Genomic DNA, 19,658 nt, shown 5'->3' with positions numbered 1-19,658 from the left:
GACATGATCAAACGCTGCAAATAAAAGTCAATCATTTGCAATTGAGTTTTTAATCTTTTCAATTTGACAAATGAATAACTTTCAATTCAGGCCCATTCAACAAGTCGACCAGCACATGGCATAATAGATAATCATTTTCACACGCTGGTTATGCTGGTTCTCTCAAAAGAGAAGAGTGTTATTGTCGAAGTGTCGTCATCAACAGTGGCCGCTTCTAATTGTCGTAAAGTACAGAAGTGCACAGCCTGGTGAAAGCAAAGAAAGGTCTAGGCTAGCCTAATTCTGATAGAGAATCTTAATGTTCTGGAACGCCAGTACTTACTTCAATAATGACCTGCAAAATTGCCAATACGGTGAGCAGCAGAACATCATTGTTCAGTAAAACTTCTATTGCAACTTCGCAACCCTGCAAAATATGGTCTAGGCTAAATCTTGTCACTAAAAGCATTACAATTTTCTTTTCCGCTACCTGACGGTTACCGTTTCGTATCTTGCCCCCGATGCCGACTCGTTTTGTCGACATTTGTTTAGATCAACGTAAAAGCGGTTTTCGTTTCTTGTGCAGCAGCTATCAGGCCATTGGACATCTAAACGTAAACAGAATTTAACAAACCTTTTAAATCGTATGTAAATTTATCATTATAGGCCTACAGTGCCGCAGCCTATCTGAAACTCTATAGTGAGAAGGTTGAATTTGTAAGCTGATAAAGTGGTACTTGTAAAGTTATTTTGTCTCCAGAAAGCCGCCCCCTTTAAGCTCTGTCCGTTTTCTTTGAGTCCAACGTCAAGATTTCGGAAATCTTTGAAACCATCTTTGGCTGTAACTCCACAACATTTTAGCTAAAGTGTATTATGTCAAATTGAGTATTGTTGAGAGACAATTAACATCAAATAAGATGAGTTGTTAGTTGGCACACTTTCGATTTGTCTTTAAACTCACAACCCAATCACTCACGTCACTCTGCATGTGTTTCCAAGCTACCGATTCTACATTCTCAGCCTGGTCGCCTGAATATGCTCGAATGAAGCTCATCTGTAGTTGGTAAGTTGAATCGGCCACAATCTACGAAGCAGCAAAGCATTATGGAAAGATGCCGTCTTACATTATAACCAAAGTAAATTTTGCCGAAAGCAAAACATAACTATTAGCTCAAGAAATTAATAGTTACAAGTAAAACTCCTAGCAAACACATTTTCTGAAACTCCTTATTTCAAGAACTCTCTTACTTTTGCCCGCAACCATATTCCAAGGCCGCCAACGGATAGGAGTAAAACGAAATGAACAGCCATGAATAGAAAAAACTGCAAAACGACACAGATAACATAAACATCACGACGTTTGGCCGCGCAGCCAAACTAATTTGTTATTATATTGATAATAGCTATATGCAGGGCCTCCATACCGTTCTTATTTCTAAAATTTGTCCGTATATTTTCAGGGACCAACTCTTACAAAATATAATAGTCCTTATTTCTCAGAAATGTTTTAAGTTTAACCTGCATCCTTATTTTATTTTTAACAATAATGTAGAAGAGTTTTAAGTACCGAGTTTTTTCTTCTTGTTTTCCGGCATCCCATTTTATCAGCAGAGGAGGTCAAAGTAATTATTACCTTATAGTAATTATTATTATTACCTATTTGTTATATTAATTATTACCTTATTGTAAGTTAAATTGTACAATTGTGTCATTTTTTCTTATTTTCGGTCCCAAATAGATGGTGGCCCTGCTTATAGGTGACTATGAAAGGAACAGCAGCTCTACTGTACGCCTAATACGTTCAGGTGATAAATTATGAGGACAATAGGCGACGTTCAGATCAACAAGACATAAAGCTACGTAACCGCACGACATTGCACGTAGTTTATCTTACCATTCCCAGGACATACTTGCTGTTGGAAATTGCGCCACAGAAGCCGACAAAAGCAACAGCAATCGTCGTTGAACCTGCCGCTATAGCAAACATGGTGGTCGTGTGCACATCTTCGCGCGTTTTTGTGGAGGTTGAAACAGCGAGGACGTTCCAGTTGGCAGGCAGGCTACGAAACCACACCGCCAAGCACACGAGGAGAATACCCAAAGTCTACCGGTGAAATGTCGGAAACAGTTAGTTTGGTTGAGTAAATCGAGCAGTTTTAGAATTTTTTTAGCATTCAAATCCGACAGGTTTTAACTTACGAGGAAGAATATATTGAGCACAACCAGCGCGTATCTTGCGCAACTGACGCGGCCTTCTCTGTTTGGGACTTCACCATCGTCAATCCAAGCCCAGCTACGTCACACAAAACGTTTAATATTACCGGTAGTTGTTGCATTGTATAACGACCTCATAGTTTCCATACATAACCGTGCGGATGACGTTTTAGTATACTGTACTTTTAATCTTAGCACGATTGTGTACTAACACGTAATACTGTAAGGCTAACCTTATTTTCTTTGGAATAACTGGCATGCTTCTTGCCTGACATCAAACGAACATTTCACCAACACATGTCGATAAAAAATTTTATTACGCGCTTGTACCCACTTTCAAAAAGAATTGCTTTTATGACGTCACTATAGTCATTGTTGCTCTCCAAGCTTCAACTATTCCGATTGTTGTTCTATCTTTTCAAACCTTTTCTACTGAACATGAAAAGAAACAGTGCAAACACGCTTTTATTTATTTACAAATGGGCATAATAATGTATAAAATCTAACTGACGAGTATTGAAATTAACTGGAAAAACTGTTACTTTAAATCAAACGATTTAGCACAAAAATCAACACCGGTTTATGGCAACGACACCAGCAAAAGAAAATAGAAAAGATCGAGTGAAAAAAGTTTTCTTTCTAAACATACACACTTAGTTCACTGCCAAGATTGTAAAGGAATTAAAACAAGAAAAGTTTATTAGCATCATATTTGTCATAATTTTGAGTCAGATAAGTATTTTGCTAACGATAAATTTCATAAACGGTATATAGTGCAATTTCATAATGTCAAGTTGATTGCATAACGTTCACAAATTAGTAAGATTTCTATGACATAGAAATATCAAAACTTCTAACTGCCGCACATGTTTAGGCGCTTGCACTTACTGATAAAAGGCAATATCACATGGATTGCAAACAACTATGACAGCAATAAAATGGCAAAAATCAACACATATTGCACGTATTTTTTCAATGGCAAAAGTTTGGCTAGTTCAAACACAAATTACTTAAAATACTTAAACTGCGATTAAAACACAGCAATATTAGAAATAGATTTAATTGCACTAGCATCAAGGCAAGAATTAGTCTCCGCAAGAATATCAAAAACACACTTGATGAGATCGGTATTTCAAACTCTCAACATAAACATAGCTACAACTAATATACAATACAAAAATATCACAATACTAAGTCTACTACTTGTCATACACTGCTAAAATCTTACTAATTATGTACATGTCTATAGGGACATAATTTGTTGCATTGTAATAGTACCTAAATCAAAATTAAACACTGTTGGTTAATGGATTGATGATTGATAATGGTAAATTTAAATAATTTCATTTGCAATACAAATTCAGATTATGCAATAAAAATGGTGATAGCCTTATTCAATATACAGTATATACATTGGCACGTTATAGTTACATAAAATTAAGTTTCACAGCACACACTAGTTCAGAGCTTTGGAACAATTTTCTTTTTCACAAATACACACATTCGAATTGATAGCACCAATGTAACCACCTACACAAAAAAACAAAATTTATTTGATGGTATTAACAAAAAGAGCTCAACAAAACGCATTATAAGTTCATAATCACTTGACTGTATTACTGACCCGATTGTAATGTACACCTAAAGTAAATCTATGTTGATGGAACTGCATTGCTCGTAACTTTAATGGAACAATTCCAAATACACAGTGCAAACAAAGTTAGGGGAAACTTGGTATTTAATTATTATATGATATTTGTTTAAGCAAAATTCTTCAGTAATTATTAGCATTTCCCGACCTCTCATGAATCATTGCCATAAAAGTCAAACATACTGGGACTAACGTTAAGCGAAAAGTTAAAATTAGGAAGATGAGCTCAAACTATATTTGAAACAGGACAGAAATGAAAATATTAATATACTTTAAGCTAAAACCTTGCACAGAAGCAATCTCACCTCAACGACGATGAGCAGGATTGCGAGACCAGTCATGGCAAAAAAGTGTCGTTTTATAAACGTAACAGTTTGATCAGCACAACCCTGGATAGGACAAAAAGCTCTTAAACAACCAACCAACGATACAGTCCAATAATTATTAATCAAACAGTTAATGATAAATACGAGCTTGTTTTAAAATGAAAACTGATATATTAAAATAATTTGAACTAAACCAAAATTTACGAAAGTATTCACTGTTTTGAGCAAGCCATTGATGTCTTTACTGTCAACAGAATCATAACACGCCGTCACGTTTATTCTACCAGTAGAAGATATGACTTTACAGCAACTTTCTGGCCATTCTGTAGCCAAAAAAAGTTTTATACAATAATGGAACCGATCAACGGATATTGCGGCATTTAAGTTAAGGTATATGTATCACTATATCCCAAAAGATACTCTATATCAGGGGTCGGCAACCTTTTACTAGTCACGGGCCAAATGTCGAGTGTACAACTCTTTGGCGGGCCGGAATTTTCATTAATACTATAATTCACACTCACTTCAGTATATTACGCTACATTGCTGCAATCTCAATCATACCAATCACAAAAAGAGCAAAATATATGTATTCACACTTCAACAACACAGCATTATAAAAAAGTTTAGATTAAAGCTTGTGTGCATCTCTCTTTGTATCTACAACGACTAGTCTAGTCTACTAGTCTACTCTACAGACAATCTCGTACTTAGTACGAGATACTAGTCTACCGCCTTCGCACTAGTTTTATGGCGTAACAATAGACTAGTACAACGTACTTATGGCGTAACAATACCACAATTTTTTCAAACAGTGCTAACACTGCAGCTTGAAACTCAATAAGAAACGGCGGGCCGTATTCTTGTGATAACTAATTAATATGTCTCGGGCCAGACGATTTCGCATGGCGGGCCGGATCCGGCCCGCGGGTTGCCGACCCTCGCTCTATATATACATTGTCGGGGACTTAAGAAACAGTTTACAGACTAGCCATAGTTAATTTCCAACACTTTCTGAATCCTCATCAACTAGTGTCATGCAATATACACAACACAAGTATGTTAAGAGTATTTCCAAGAACACAATTATTTAGGGGAATTCCAATATGCTTTTATTGCCGGCATGGCTTTAAAAATATAATGTGGTATTCATGTATACCATATTCACCTTTGTCTTCTGAGTCACTGTTTCTAAACCATTCTGAGCCAGTAACTTCACTTAAAGTGGAATTGCCGTAATCAAACACAACGTTAGTGTGATTTTCGTATCCAGCATCTGTGTCTACTCCACAACATTCAAACTGTAATTAATCACAAACAACGGGCTTTGCAAGATTTTTGTGCGGAAGGTTCTTTGGCACAAGTGGCTAAATCAAAACAACTTCTTCATATTCAATTACCGTTTTTTGGGTTTGCGTCCATGCAACAGAGATGCTATCTTCCTTGTTATCACCTTTATACTGGAAAAGAGAGTTGCCCATCTGTATTTTGATTGCTTGTTGTATCTAGAAATTACCAGCAAATACTTGGAGTTCTTTGAACAGTAGTACAAAGCATAATGAAATTAGGTCTCACACTTTGCAGGCAATGATGTTCAACATTAAATATATTAAAAGAATTTACTTTATCCTGATATAAAATGGCCAATATACCCAGCAGAACCTCAGCAAAAATTAATACAACCATCAAAACGACAACCTGACAAAGGGAAGCAGATATTTTATTATACAATTATCATTGTATCAATGATAATTAATTAATATATGTAAAGAACTTATTTACAAAGTACATGATTTTCTTAAGAATGAGTCTACATAAAAAACAAATGATAAAATTATTTTATTTACATTAAACTTACAAAAACCATACTGCACTTGCTGTTGCTGAACGCTCCAATGCACCCAAGAAAACTCACAATACTGATTGCAAATCCAGCAGCAATAACCAAGTAACACAGTTTTTCTATTTGGTGCTGAAACATTAACAATAAAATCAATGGTTTTGTATATGGTTTTATGTATATATATACAATACACATACCAATGAAAAAATAAGATAACTCCAATTTCAATACATAATAATTTGGCTTACCATGGACAAATCTTCTGAGCTGATTTGGATTAAATGCTTTGTGCCAGGAACAGCAATGACCCATACTCCCAACATCATGAGGATTATGCCAAAAAGCTGGACAAGAAAAAAGACTTACGTGTCACACAAAGCAAATTCAACATTATACATAGACGGTAATCACTGACATTTGAAACCAGAGTTGCCAATTCTGTGCTTTTAGCGTGACTTAGGGCTCCAAAGATTTAAAAAATGCATTTTATCTTAAGAACTGAGTTTTTGGTCTACTTTTAAATCCCTGTTTATTCGGATAGTTTTAGCATTTTCTCCTGTTATATATAACATTTTCTGTGTTTTTGTCATTAATTTATCCATTTTGTGACTTTTTACTTCTTTTATGGAAGCTTTTTTTTTAATTTTATTTTACAATTGTTTGCTGCAGTAGTTTATTTAATGTCTATTTTCTTGATGAAAAAATTCATTTTTTAGAAATATAATTTTTGAATTTCGTGTTTAACGACATTGGTTGCTTCCAAGAACAATATCTGCACTTTTCGGTGGCGAATTCCACGCTCTGACAAGGATAAGTCTGGCAACTCTGTTTCAACCAAAAGCTTCAATCTGTCAATTTGGTTAGATTGGGCAGCTCACCATAATCAGAAGATGCATCACCACTAAGGCGTATCTTGTACAATTAACTTTGCCCAAGGATGTTTTCCCCCGACCATCTTCACTCCATGCATCAGAGTACATAGGCTGTCTTGAGCTCTCCATATTAACAGACTTTCTGCAGCAAAGTCATAAAAATTGGCACAAATTATTTCATCCCAGGTAGTCTACAACCTACATAAGTAGAAAATCAGGTCCAAAATCACGAGGAAAACTTTGAGGTGTTTGTGTGTTGGCGGTAATGAATAATGGACAATCACAGTAACATGTTTCTATTACTATTAATTTCTATTATAACAACATTACTTTTATTGTCGTTATCACTGGTGGTCGTTTTCAAAGTCTGAATTGTGCTAGTATATAACTTATATATCTTTCTGACAGTACGTAGGCCTACGAGCTTAAGCTACTACTCACTTAAAAACATCAATGCAGTTCAATAAATGTTTATTATTTTTATTCCACCGCGTTGTGAAAATGGGCTAGTTAGTCAACAACCCACGCAAAATGACAGGAAACATCTGTTGTTGAAAAGTCTTTCTTTGTGAGACATGTTTGTTTTGTAAACGCTTTGTAGGTGAACCCCCTAATAAAAAAGAATTCATGATATTTTTATCATATGGAAAAGCGTTTGTATTTCGTTTTTTTTTTCAGTTTGTTACAGTAGCCTACAACGAATTCCCACGAAATAATTCAATTGACATAGAAATTGCTAACATGCATCCTGCTTGCCAGACCTTTAGCTTGGTTGTTTGTTTTTTTTTTCATACGAAATACGGTCTCATTATTACCAAACAATTTACAAAAATGTAAAGGAACATTTAATTGAAAATTTTTGCCATGTTACAGGAAGAAACGTAAATCCCAAGAATCACACGGTTTTATGCTAAGGGCATAAAAACTCTTACCAGTGTGGTCAATTTCAAGTCTTTTGCTTACAGATTTACCAACAGATAAAATTCAGAGTCGTCGTATTATGGAACTGCTGCCAAATTAATTACAACCAAAAGCTACAGGTGAAACTGTTTACGGTGTATTGGATAAAAAAATTTCGGAAGTGTTACTAGCTAACAAACATTTTCTAGGCAACCGAGTTCTTATTGAAATGGGCAGTCGCATTTCAAAATTGATAAGACCCCAGAGAATGCGAGTACTAATTCTCGGTCCCGACGCAGCAGGGAAAACCACTTTGCTTTACCGGTTGAAGACTGGACGAGCAGTAAACACCATTCCAACTATAGGATTCAATGTGGAAGAAATTCAGGTTTATGAATGGGGTAATTAAGTCTACCAAGCTCTTGTAAATACTCTTTTTTCAGTTTTCACAGAGGCAATAAAACAAAATGAATTTCTGTATTTTTTACTCTCACAAAACTTAATGAATGCAGAATTACCTGCACAAAGTTTTTAGTTTATTGTCAAGTAATTGTTGTGTCTATCTTTGACCTAACCGGTGTTTAAACAACAGGTTACAACATATTTATCTTCTTAGATTAAACGAACCATTTTTACAATCTGGGACGTCGGTGGACAGGACAAGATTCGTCAATTCTGGAAACATTACTTCATTGGAGTCGGAGTACTCGCTTACGTGGTAGACTCCTCTGACCAGTAAGTTGGTTTAAGGCCTGCTCACATAAAATTATGAAACGCAAACCGGTAGTTTGCAGTAGAAGTCTGAAAAGACTCATTGAATTACTTTCAACTATCCAAAGTTTGAGTTGCTGAAGTTATGAGTTAATGAGAGAAGTTAAATTACCGAGCTCTCACAGTAAAGTAGTCGCAAAAAATGTTCTCTAATGTTCGGCGTATTCGTTGTAACCAGTTAAACTCGGGGGAAATTCTATCCCCGAACTGCAGGTTGCAAAATAGTATATAGTCTAAAAGTCAGCAACAAATGTTCTGTATTTAACCCTCTTCTTCAATGCTCAATCTTTTATTTTACTTCACCAACAGCGAACGAATGATCGAAGCAAAAGAAATCCTGACCAATATTTTGCTTGATCCGCTTTTAGACGATTGCGTCATTCTTGTTTACGCAAACAAACAGGACATGGACGGAGCAGACCGGGCCGACGAAGTTGCCAGATGGTAAGAAAAAGCTTCTAGCGACTTTGTTGTTTTAGTAATAGTAACGCGTGGTGTCGCTAATGCTACGTTATCACGATGAACCTTCTCCTTGTGACACTTGTAATGAGACACACTTGCGATTTATTTATTTCATTGTTCGTAAAACATTGCCGGCCACAATATTAAGAAAAAGACACTACCTCAATAACAGGAGAAAAACTCCAGTTAAACTTACTATAATTTTAGAAGATTACCTGTTACAAGCAAGCCTATCATTAGCACACTCTTTCTAATTCATTTACTGTATCCCAGCAAGCTGGACGAGGTTCCTTACGTTACGAAACTGAAAAGTGAACAAAAACATGGTCTTTAATCCGCTTTGCATATAATCACATATATCGTATAGCGATAAACGGAGAGATTCTTCTGAAAATGCGATGCGTCATAATCTAATTTTCTAATTAGCCTACTTTTGACTTATTTTCGAAGTTGGTCACTGATCTACGTAAGAAACTTAATGACATTTACAAGTAATCCTGTTTGCTTGTTCATTTTACTACGTTTATAATTCCGGGTCAAGTGATCATGAAGGAAGCTTTATAACCGTCCTTACTTACATTTAAACTAAACTAGCATCAGCAGCCAACATCGATTTTAATTAAAATGTCTGTATGCTTATTTCCATATTACAACGGCAATATTTCACATATGCCGTTGTGTGCATATTGTGCAGGCTTGGGCTGACCGATTTGGTACAAAGAACATGGCATGTCCAACCTTCTTGCGCGATCACTGGAGATGGCCTGTACGAAGGCCTCCATTGGGCCGTGAGAGAAGAAAGAAAATTACGCCTAAGACTGAAAGAGAAACGAAAGATGTTTCGTTATTTCATAGACGACCCGCAAGCATCTACGGAACTTACATTTTGATTAAATTTTGTTAATTAAAGATGTTATAGCAAACAGCAGTCTAATTTTGTGAACTAACATGAATTCGGAAACATTTGTTGATACACTGGAACATAGCAAGTAGGCTACATTATATCCCCATGATGTCAGAAAATAATTTGAACTTCCTTTAACATGGCTATGACGAACTGGGTGTATGACGTCAATCGTCAACTATTCGTTGCGAGGCAAATTCGGACTGCAGGCGGTTTCTGAATGCATTTCTCTCAACGCCAATCTTCGTCTGCGGCTACAGTGCATGCGTGTAAGGTACATGAGCATTTACGCGCAGTCAACGTAAGTAGTCTCGTGAACAAACGTCATATGTCAAAGCACACAGGTATTTTACCAGTAATAAACCCGTATTTTTATGCCCAGAAATATTTACCGACTGGGACAGACTGTAAGGCTCCCAAAGTTCATAGAAATGACAAGTCCAAACAAATTTCAATTCAACGTCCAAAGTTCGTGTTTGTTATTGCGACATCGGCCGAAATCAATAAATAGGGCCCCAGGAAAAGGCTTTCGCTGTATTGTGGAAATACGTTATCGATTACATGAGACCAATAGTGCACGGTAAATTTGAGAAACTGTAATTGTGTTGTTCTTCGTGGTATCACTTTATACATAGCTATTTTTAGTTCATTTTTGGGAAAGCAGAATGTATAGCAAAAATGCTGTTAATTAGCCCAGTACCTCATGAAAATGCAACACCGTAAACTAATTCGCTGAGCTTTTTTCACGCTGTCAACCTTGGTACGAGCTTTTTTGTTTTAGGTTTTTGTTGATGCAAGAATGGTTGGCCCATTTACACGCTCTAAACTGGTCACATAAGGTTTACAGGGTATTGTTTGTTTTAGAACTGGAGTGCCAGTCACGTCATAGCTGCCATTGTTATCCGACTTGCCCATTTAAAATCGGTGTAAGAAATCCAGTAGGTAGAGTCGAAGTTGACACATTTAAAGTGCCGACAAGCTCCTATTCCCCTTCTATTTCGTTCGTTTGTTTTGCACCAAATCCTGACGCCATAGTAAAGCAGTTCCAGTTTCATTCTCTAATCTTTTTAATCGCATTCAAAGTAGGTCGCAGTTTAACATCATTGTCTAAGTTGTTGCTTGATCTGTCGAGACTGGTTTTTGTTGGGAACTGCCGGTCACAAATTGGGGCCATCTTTTCTCATACAGTATGTACCGAACCATTCGTACATTTAGTATTTTCACATTCTTTATGTTGTTATGCACGTGATGACGTATGAAGTTGTCGGCACCAAATGTTGCTTTGCTTCGATCTAGAATTCTAGATAAAAGGAAGTGGCATCATTTACATTAAGCTTGTCCATAACACGGTTATTTACCTACACGTACTGGAAACTGACAATTTCGCACAGATGATGAAGCATCACGTTTCGGATGTGGTGTAATATTTTCAAGTGACGCTACAAACTTCAATGATGATAGGCGTAGGCTACATACATGGCACAATTGACATGAAACCGACCCAAGCTTAAAACAACGATACGTGTCTTTTTGCAGGCTTGCGAATCCCATGCATATTAATGAGTAACTTTGAAATGTACCATCACGTGCTTGTTTAAAGGCATCCACTTACGTAAAAAGGTTTCGTAACGAAGGTGATTTGAGTTCAACCAAATAACATTCGTTGTTGCATACGGTAACTCCAAAAACAGTGTAAATAACTGTTCGTAAAAAACATGTTTCATACGCAGAATAACACGAATACCTAAAACAATATTATTTAACCAGATGTTTTGGTCGATGCTTCAACGAATATCATCAAAGTTCGCGCTATGTCGCTGTAAAATGTCAACATAACATGCCCCTTGGCCAGTATTCAGCGAAACGAATTATTGCACTTGGTCATGGTTTAAGTTTACCTAAACAGTCTTTATCTTGGTTATTTTCATGGTTTGGGTTTTAGTGCACGGGTACAGCAACCCATGCAGTTGATGTGCTTGGTTGGCAGATAATTTATCGAAAAGTAAACTACTGCAACACAGGTAACACTAATCTCCTTAACTGTGTTAAGCCGTTATCTATTTGTGTCAGGATTATTTATATTTTAGCACTTCTTTGTTTCCACGGGTTAAGTATGGCACTTACGAAACGCATGTGGCATTATTTTGTGCTATTCTGCCAGCCAAGCATAACATGTTTCATCATGATGACGCGTCTAAACTGTGCCAACAACAACTCAAAGAGAGAAAAGCAAATTTATTTTCGACGTTTCTGGAGACATCTTTGTTTGTTATATCCAATAAGAACGCAGAAATAAGATCACGTGATGTCGGTTGATCATGTGACCTATCAAGTATATAAACCGATAAAGACAATTTGTCCGCCATACTGGCTAAAATAACGTGTACTTATTGTTGTGTTATCGACGATCCTTACGAAAACTTTTTACCGTTGCTGTTTTTTTTCTGCTGAAATACAAGTAAGTAAAGTAGGCCTAATAATTAACCTTATTTCATGAATAGAAGTTTAATAGTTTGCTGAAAAAGCGAGACAGTGAGACTAAGAGTAACAGCTCTGAGCGACTTATGGTACTGGCAAACTAACTCAAATTCCGGGCCTAGTACAGTATACAAGAGCACAACCACAGGATGCCTTATTGTATTATATTATACTAGACCCAAATTCCTCCTGCTAGCCGAACAGTCTACAATCTAGACAGAATAGGGTAATTTGTCAAAAGCTTTTCGTTAGTTAATATTGGGCCTAGTAATGCTGGGTCCAGTGCAGCGTAGCACAACTAACTGAAAATATATGATTAGCTAATAGTCGTACAAACTTTCTGTCGCAGAAACGTTCAACATGCAGATCTTTGTCAAAACCTTGACCGGCAAGACCATCACCCTTGAAGTTGAAGCTTCAGATTCTATTGACAACGTCAAACAGAAGATCCAAGACAAAGAAGGTATGAATGAATTTTAGTTGTTGTTTTGCTGTGTTATTGATAATTAAAAGTTCTTTGTTCACATCTTCAATGTCGATAGTGTTTAAAAAATTATTTGTTAATTTTTCAGGAATCCCACCAGACCAACAACGTCTTATCTTTGCTGGCAAGCAGCTTGAGGATGGACGAACCCTGAGTGACTACAACATCCAGAAGGAATCCACTCTTCACTTGGTGTTGCGTCTCCGTGGTGGAATGCAGATCTTTGTGAAAACTTTGACCGGCAAGACCATCACCCTTGAAGTTGAAGCTTCAGACTCTATTGACAACGTCAAACAGAAGATCCAAGACAAAGAAGGTATGAATAAATTTCGTTCTTGGAAGTTTTTTCTTTACATCATTGTAATTTCTTGTTTACATCATCAATATCGATAGTGGTTATAACATTATTTGTGAATTTTACAGGAATCCCACCAGACCAACAACGTCTTATCTTTGCTGGCAAGCAGCTTGAGGATGGACGAACCCTAAGTGACTACAACATCCAGAAGGAATCCACTCTTCACTTGGTGTTGCGTCTCCGTGGTGGAATGCAGATCTTTGTCAAAACTTTGACCGGCAAGACCATCACCCTTGAAGTTGAAGCTTCAGACTCTATTGACAACGTCAAACAGAAGATCCAAGACAAAGAAGGTATGAATAAATTTCGTTCTTGGAAGTTTTTTCTTTACATCATTGTAATTTCTTGTTTACATCATCAATATCGATAGTGGTTATAACATTATTTGTGAATTTTACAGGAATCCCACCAGACCAACAACGTCTTATCTTCGCTGGCAAGCAGCTTGAGGATGGACGAACCCTGAGTGACTACAACATCCAGAAAGAATCCACTCTTCACTTGGTGTTGCGTCTCCGTGGTGGAATGCAGATCTTTGTCAAAACTTTGACCGGCAAGACCATCACCCTCGAAGTTGAAGCTTCAGATTCTATTGACAACGTCAAACAGAAGATCCAAGATAAAGAAGGTATGAATAAATTTCGTTTTTGGAATTTCTTTAACATCTTCAATATCGATAAAGGTTATAACATTATCTGTGAATTTTGCAGGAATCCCACCAGACCAACAACGTCTTATCTTCGCTGGCAAGCAGCTTGAGGATGGACGAACCCTGAGTGACTACAACATCCAGAAAGAATCCACTCTTCACTTGGTGTTGCGTCTCCGTGGTGGAATGCAGATCTTTGTCAAAACTTTGACCGGCAAGACCATCACCCTTGAAGTTGAAGCTTCAGATTCTATTGACAACGTCAAACAGAAGATCCAAGACAAAGAAGGTATGAATAAATTTCGTTATTGGAATTTCTTTTGTTTACATCTTCAATATCGATAAAGGTTATAACATTATCTGTGAATTTTACAGGAATCCCACCAGACCAACAACGTCTTATCTTCGCTGGCAAGCAGCTTGAGGATGGACGAACCCTGAGTGACTACAACATCCAGAAAGAATCCACTCTTCACTTGGTGTTGCGTCTCCGTGGTGGAATGCAGATCTTTGTGAAGACTTTGACCGGAAAGACCATCACCCTCGAAGTTGAAGCTTCTGACTCTATTGACAACGTCAAACAGAAGATCCAAGACAAAGAAGGTATGAATGAATTTTTATTGTTAAGTGTTTTAAATTCTCTTGGTTAGAAGTAAAAAATTGGTTTCATATTTTACGAATTTTTTTCTCAGGAATCCCACCAGACCAGCAACGTCTTATCTTCGCTGGCAAGCAGCTTGAGGATGGACGAACCCTTAGTGACTACAACATCCAGAAAGAATCCACTCTTCACTTGGTGTTGCGTCTCCGTGGTGGAATGCAGATCTTTGTGAAAACTTTGACCGGCAAGACCATCACCCTTGAAGTTGAAGCTTCAGATTCTATTGACAACGTCAAACAGAAGATCCAAGACAAAGAAGGTATGAATAAATTTCGTTTTTGGAATTTCTTTGTTTACATCATTGTAATTTCTTGTTTACATCTTCAATATCGATAAAGGTTATAACATTATCTTTGAATTTTTCAGGAATCCCACCAGACCAACAACGTCTTATCTTCGCTGGCAAGCAGCTTGAGGATGGACGAACCCTGAGTGACTACAACATCCAGAAAGAATCCACTCTTCACTTGGTGTTGCGTCTCCGTGGTGGAATGCAGATCTTTGTGAAGACTTTGACCGGCAAGACCATCACCCTCGAAGTTGAAGCTTCAGATTCTATTGACAACGTCAAACAGAAGATCCAAGATAAAGAAGGTATGAATGAATTTTGTTTTTGGAAGTTATTTGTTTATATGTTCCATATCGATAAAGGTTATAACATTATCTGTGATCATTTCAGGAATCCCACCAGACCAACAACGTCTTATCTTCGCTGGCAAGCAGCTTGAGGATGGACGAACCCTGAGTGACTACAACATCCAGAAAGAATCCACACTTCACTTGGTGTTGCGTCTCCGTGGCGGAATGCAGATCTTTGTCAAAACTTTGACCGGCAAGACCATCACCCTCGAAGTTGAAGCTTCTGACTCTATTGACAACGTCAAACAGAAGATCCAAGACAAAGAAGGTATGAATGAATTTTTATTGTTAAGTGTTTTAAATTCTCTTGGTTAGAAGTAAAACATTGGTTTCATATTTTACGAATTTTTTTCTCAGGAATCCCACCAGACCAACAACGTCTTATCTTTGCTGGCAAGCAGCTTGAGGATGGACGAACCCTGAGTGACTACAACATCCAGAAAGAATCCACACTTCACTTGGTGTTGCGTCTCCGCGGTGGAATGCAGATCTTTGTCAAAACTTTGACCGGCAAGACCATCACCCTCGAAGTTGAAGCTTCAGATTCTATTGACAACGTCAAACAGAAGATCCAAGATAAAGAAGGTATGAATAAATTTTGTTTTTGGAAGTTATTTGTTTATATGTTCCATATCGATAAAGGTTATAACATTATCTGTGATCATTTCAGGAATCCCACCAGACCAACAACGTCTTATCTTCGCTGGCAAGCAGCTTGAGGATGGACGAACCCTGAGTGACTACAACATCCAGAAAGAATCCACACTTCACTTGGTGTTGCGTCTCCGTGGCGGAATGCAGATCTTTGTCAAAACTTTGACCGGCAAGACCATCACCCTCGAAGTTGAAGCTTCTGACTCTATTGACAACGTCAAACAGAAGATCCAAGACAAAGAAGGTATGAATGAATTTTTATTGTTAAGTGTTTTAAATTCTCTTGGTTAGAAGTAAAACATTGGTTTCATATTTTACGAATTTTTTTCTCAGGAATCCCACCAGACCAACAACGTCTTATCTTTGCTGGCAAGCAGCTTGAGGATGGACGAACCCTGAGTGACTACAACATCCAGAAAGAATCCACACTTCACTTGGTGTTGCGTCTCCGCGGTGGAATGCAGATCTTTGTCAAAACTTTGACCGGCAAGACCATCACCCTCGAAGTTGAAGCTTCAGATTCTATTGACAACGTCAAACAGAAGATCCAAGACAAAGAAGGTATGAATAAATTTCGTTATTGGAATTTCTTTTGTTTACATCTTCAATATCGATAAAGGTTATAACATTATCTGTGAATTGTACAGGAATCCCACCAGACCAACAACGTCTTATCTTTGCTGGCAAGCAGCTTGAAGATGGACGCACCCTTAGTGACTACAACATCCAGAAGGAATCCACTCTTCACTTGGTGTTGCGTCTCCGTGGTGGAATCTAATCTGCTGTTTCGGCCGTTCTGAAAGCAACTGTTTTATTAAACCGTGTTAGTGTTTGTTGTGTTCTGTGGCGAAACACTGATTTTCTTAATAACTTCACAAGTTAGTTTTCAGCCCGTCAAAGCACGCTTGGTGCGATGTATTATTCCTTGGATAACTTATTTCAGTCGCTGTTTAGTATGCCATTAAAATTTCATGTTGTGCAACCTAACGCATTCATTGACCTTGTTGACTTGAAAGTTTAGTTCGATCACTTCGATGGTTTGGCAGCCTTTTAGAACATTGCACGGCTTACTATGCTTCCCAGACAAGATCATCAAACGTATGTAACACGAATAGTAGCTGCCAAGATCAAGTGCAACACTAGCAAAAGCGCAGGTTACTTTTACTGAGAGATTGTGTTGAGAAATGTTTTTCAACTTGATGCAAGTTTGAAAGAAATGCAACTGCTTACTGATCAAGGTGGTAATTCAGAACAAGACTTTTAGGCTTAAACTTGTCAACTTTGTTGTCATAAGAAATGAACCTGTGCTTCGCTGATGCGAATCTGCTAAAACTTCAATCGTTGCCCTGTCTTTTACAGTCATGCAAACTAAAGCTTAATTGTTTTGCTCTTGGTTCCCTACTTCATGCAAGACGAAGAAAGAACGATTTAGATTCGTCAAAACAACATAAAAAAATTGGTATTCTAATTTCATTGGATTCAGAGATGGGGTTTTAATCTCTGAGCCACACTTCGCCAATCACCAATCAATCTCGTCCCAGGCTTCATTCATAGGCGTAGCCATCGGCATAGGCTAATCCTCAAATTTTCAAAGATTGGATTCCGAAGTAGAGCCTTTTGTTGAAAATACAACAAAATTTGTAGAAAACTATATCGTTTGTATTATTCAGTAAACGTGAAATTGAAATTTTTATTTGTTCCTGAATTTGTGGTTCAGTGGTAAGCCGAGTGTGGCATTAGTGGTTATTGTACTATTGTGGACTAAGTGTTGAGTTAGTCTAGGACTCTAGGTCATACGTGTCAACCTCTCGGGCCGCTTTACAATAAAACTTGGCCCGCAATGTTATTTTATACATTGAACTATTTCCGGCCCGTGAGATCATTGTACAGTTTAACTTACTTTTTTCAAGCAAGAAACAAGATTATAACAAATCGCACAATACAGCAGCACAGTAGTTGCCCTATGAACGATAGAATAAATCGATTTATTCTAACGCTTGTAATCTGGGCTGCTTTTATCTTTATTGTTTGTTAATTCTTTAATGCTTTTGCAAGGAGATTAATGAAGCATAATGACGTAAGAGAAAAATAATCAAAAATAGCCCAGACAAAAATCGTCAAAAACATCAAAAATTTTGTGTTGTTTTGCTGTCTGTTTCAATTCACGTACTCGTGTCACGAAACCTTCAATCAAGTTTTATCCTTACGGCCCTGGGCGTTAAATACGTTTTGAGTTTTGGCCCCTGGTGCGATTGAGTATGACACCCCTGGTCTAAGGCTTGAACCGCTTTTAAGAAGCAAAGGTTTACCGAAATAAATAGTATTTGGAGTTGCGTGGTCCGATTGAGTGGGGTAGAATTAAATTGGAGCAGAGCTATAGCCAGGGTTGCCATCAGTCTCAACTCAAATATAAGGACGACTAGAAAATGAACGAGGAATACCACCTTAAACAGTGTACAACAAGAAAACGCAACCAATGTTCCTAAAAAAAAAACAAAAAAAAAAAACAAGACCCTATCGGCATGTTCATAATTTTGGTATCTCTTTGGTACAAAGTGGTATCGTAAAGTGACAAAATGCCCAAAATAAGGACAAAAGTGCCCACCTCCGCCCTAAAAATAAGGACGAAAGTGAAAATAAGGACATTTCTTAGAAATAAGGACAAACATATTTTCTAAGACACGGACCTTTAAAATAAGGACAAATCTTATAAATAAGGACGGTATGGTAACCCTGGCTATAGCAATAGCCTACAATCAATAATATACTTCATTCCTTCGCTGATAACAAGTCGTAATATTCAAGAGCTAGAGGTCAAGAACCTTCCTTTTGCAATAACGTGGTATTGTAATTGTACTTGATTTGGATTCCGCATTCCTACTAATCAACCCTTATAAGTTTTTGCGTCTATACTCTATTATAGGCTTCTACATCAGGTGGCGGTGTCTTAAAATAAACACTTTGTAGTTCCCTTGAGTTCATGAAATATTTGCCCCCCTCCCAAGTTTTTTTCTGGCTACGCCACTGACTAGTACTAGTAGCATATGCTCCTTGCTTATTGTTTTAGTTGTATTCATAATGCGTGTTGTAAATGAACTTCTTGCTGGGTGACTTTGGGAAAAGGTGAAATAATTTATTTTTAATCTTACTTATGAAAATTTAACTTATAAAATCAGCTAATTTTCTTGAAAGATTTTTGTTTTTAATGTTATTAAAATTTAATCAAAATGTACTAGGTTTAAAAATTTTCCTAAAATCTCTCCAAAAATATTTCTTTTCTGTTTGACCAACGATATAAAGAACATGATGTTCTTTATATCGTTGGTTTGACAAAACATGTCAAAAAATGTTTCCTGTAATGCATTTGTCAACATTTTGTCACGTGATCCATTTAAAGTTTTTACAAACCAAGGAGGGAGTTTTGCCGACTTGACTGGGGCAGGTTCAGGCTAGACTGGTTGGGGATGTGAATGAATCTCGGAATGGTATTGTATTGCATTGTTTATTTTTTGCCATTAACTTTGCAAAGCGAAAGTTGCGACGAATGAGTTGATACGTCGTGTTATGTTTTAAACGCTATAATTTACGTTAGTAGGTATAGGCCTAGTGATGTAGTCCAGGGCCTATGAGGCTAATTGATTTATGTACATTTTTTTGGTTAACTGGTAGGCTAGGCTATAGGCCAGACGTGGGCAAACTGCGGCTCGCGAGCCGCATGCGGCTCTCCGGCATGTTTTTTGTGGCTCTTCTAGTCGAATCGTAAAATTCCAAAAAATGTAAAGGCTACCAAGAGTACCGTTTATGAAAGTTTCT

The 19,658-nt window shown here is 37.3% G+C and overlaps 4 protein-coding genes across 6 annotated transcripts; 2 read left to right on the top strand and 2 right to left on the bottom strand.

The window, feature by feature from the left end:
• Nucleotides 1–6: 6 nt before the first annotated feature.
• On the bottom strand, nt 7–2,485 carry LOC143462813 (tetraspanin-8-like). The gene is made up of 9 exons (XM_076961108.1): nt 2,427–2,485; nt 2,179–2,272; nt 1,874–2,083; nt 1,228–1,302; nt 956–1,063; nt 717–840; nt 481–587; nt 323–406; nt 7–245 (listed from the first exon to the last, which is right to left on the bottom strand). Exons 1-9 carry the CDS (start codon nt 2,450–2,452, stop codon nt 138–140), a joined length of 936 nt encoding a protein of 311 aa, XP_076817223.1. The 5' UTR covers nt 2,453–2,485; the 3' UTR covers nt 7–137.
• Nucleotides 2,486–2,647: 162 nt separating this feature from the next.
• LOC143462817 (tetraspanin-18B-like) lies at nt 2,648–7,418 on the bottom strand. The gene is made up of 9 exons (XM_076961111.1): nt 6,892–7,418; nt 6,262–6,357; nt 6,029–6,142; nt 5,794–5,868; nt 5,571–5,675; nt 5,339–5,471; nt 4,387–4,493; nt 4,150–4,233; nt 2,648–3,723 (listed from the first exon to the last, which is right to left on the bottom strand). The coding sequence occupies exons 1-9, from the start codon at nt 7,012–7,014 to the stop codon at nt 3,655–3,657; spliced, it is 906 nt and encodes a 301-aa protein (XP_076817226.1). The 5' UTR covers nt 7,015–7,418; the 3' UTR covers nt 2,648–3,654.
• A 580-nt stretch (nt 7,419–7,998) lies between these two features.
• LOC143462835 (ADP-ribosylation factor 6-like) lies at nt 7,999–9,993 on the top strand. Of its 2 annotated transcripts, none has more exons than XM_076961130.1 (4): nt 7,999–8,173; nt 8,402–8,520; nt 8,866–9,000; nt 9,713–9,990. In XM_076961130.1, exons 1-4 carry the CDS (start codon nt 8,015–8,017, stop codon nt 9,906–9,908), a joined length of 609 nt encoding a protein of 202 aa, XP_076817245.1. In that variant the 5' UTR covers nt 7,999–8,014; the 3' UTR covers nt 9,909–9,990. The 2 variants fall into 2 exon arrangements, with proteins under 2 accessions (XP_076817245.1, XP_076817247.1); XM_076961132.1 differs by having other exon boundaries at nt 8,019–8,186; nt 9,713–9,993.
• A 2,230-nt stretch (nt 9,994–12,223) lies between these two features.
• LOC143462770 (polyubiquitin-A) lies at nt 12,224–16,827 on the top strand. Of its 2 annotated transcripts, XM_076961039.1 has the most exons (14): nt 12,224–12,380; nt 12,750–12,863; nt 12,973–13,200; nt 13,308–13,535; nt 13,643–13,870; nt 13,953–14,180; nt 14,267–14,494; nt 14,584–14,811; nt 14,919–15,146; nt 15,232–15,459; nt 15,549–15,776; nt 15,862–16,089; nt 16,179–16,406; nt 16,493–16,827. In XM_076961039.1, the coding sequence occupies exons 2-14, from the start codon at nt 12,761–12,763 to the stop codon at nt 16,621–16,623; spliced, it is 2,742 nt and encodes a 913-aa protein (XP_076817154.1). In that variant the 5' UTR covers nt 12,224–12,380; nt 12,750–12,760; the 3' UTR covers nt 16,624–16,827. The 2 variants fall into 2 exon arrangements, with proteins under 2 accessions (XP_076817154.1, XP_076817155.1); XM_076961040.1 differs by lacking the exon at nt 15,549–15,776.
• The last annotated feature ends 2,831 nt before the right edge of the window (nt 16,828–19,658 follow it).

This window comes from Clavelina lepadiformis, chromosome 6 (genome assembly GCF_947623445.1).
Source record: "Clavelina lepadiformis chromosome 6, kaClaLepa1.1, whole genome shotgun sequence".
NCBI lineage: Eukaryota > Metazoa > Chordata > Ascidiacea > Aplousobranchia > Clavelinidae > Clavelina > Clavelina lepadiformis.
The sequence above is the reverse complement of the archived record's forward strand: the minus strand, read 5'-3'. Positions and strand labels throughout refer to the sequence as shown.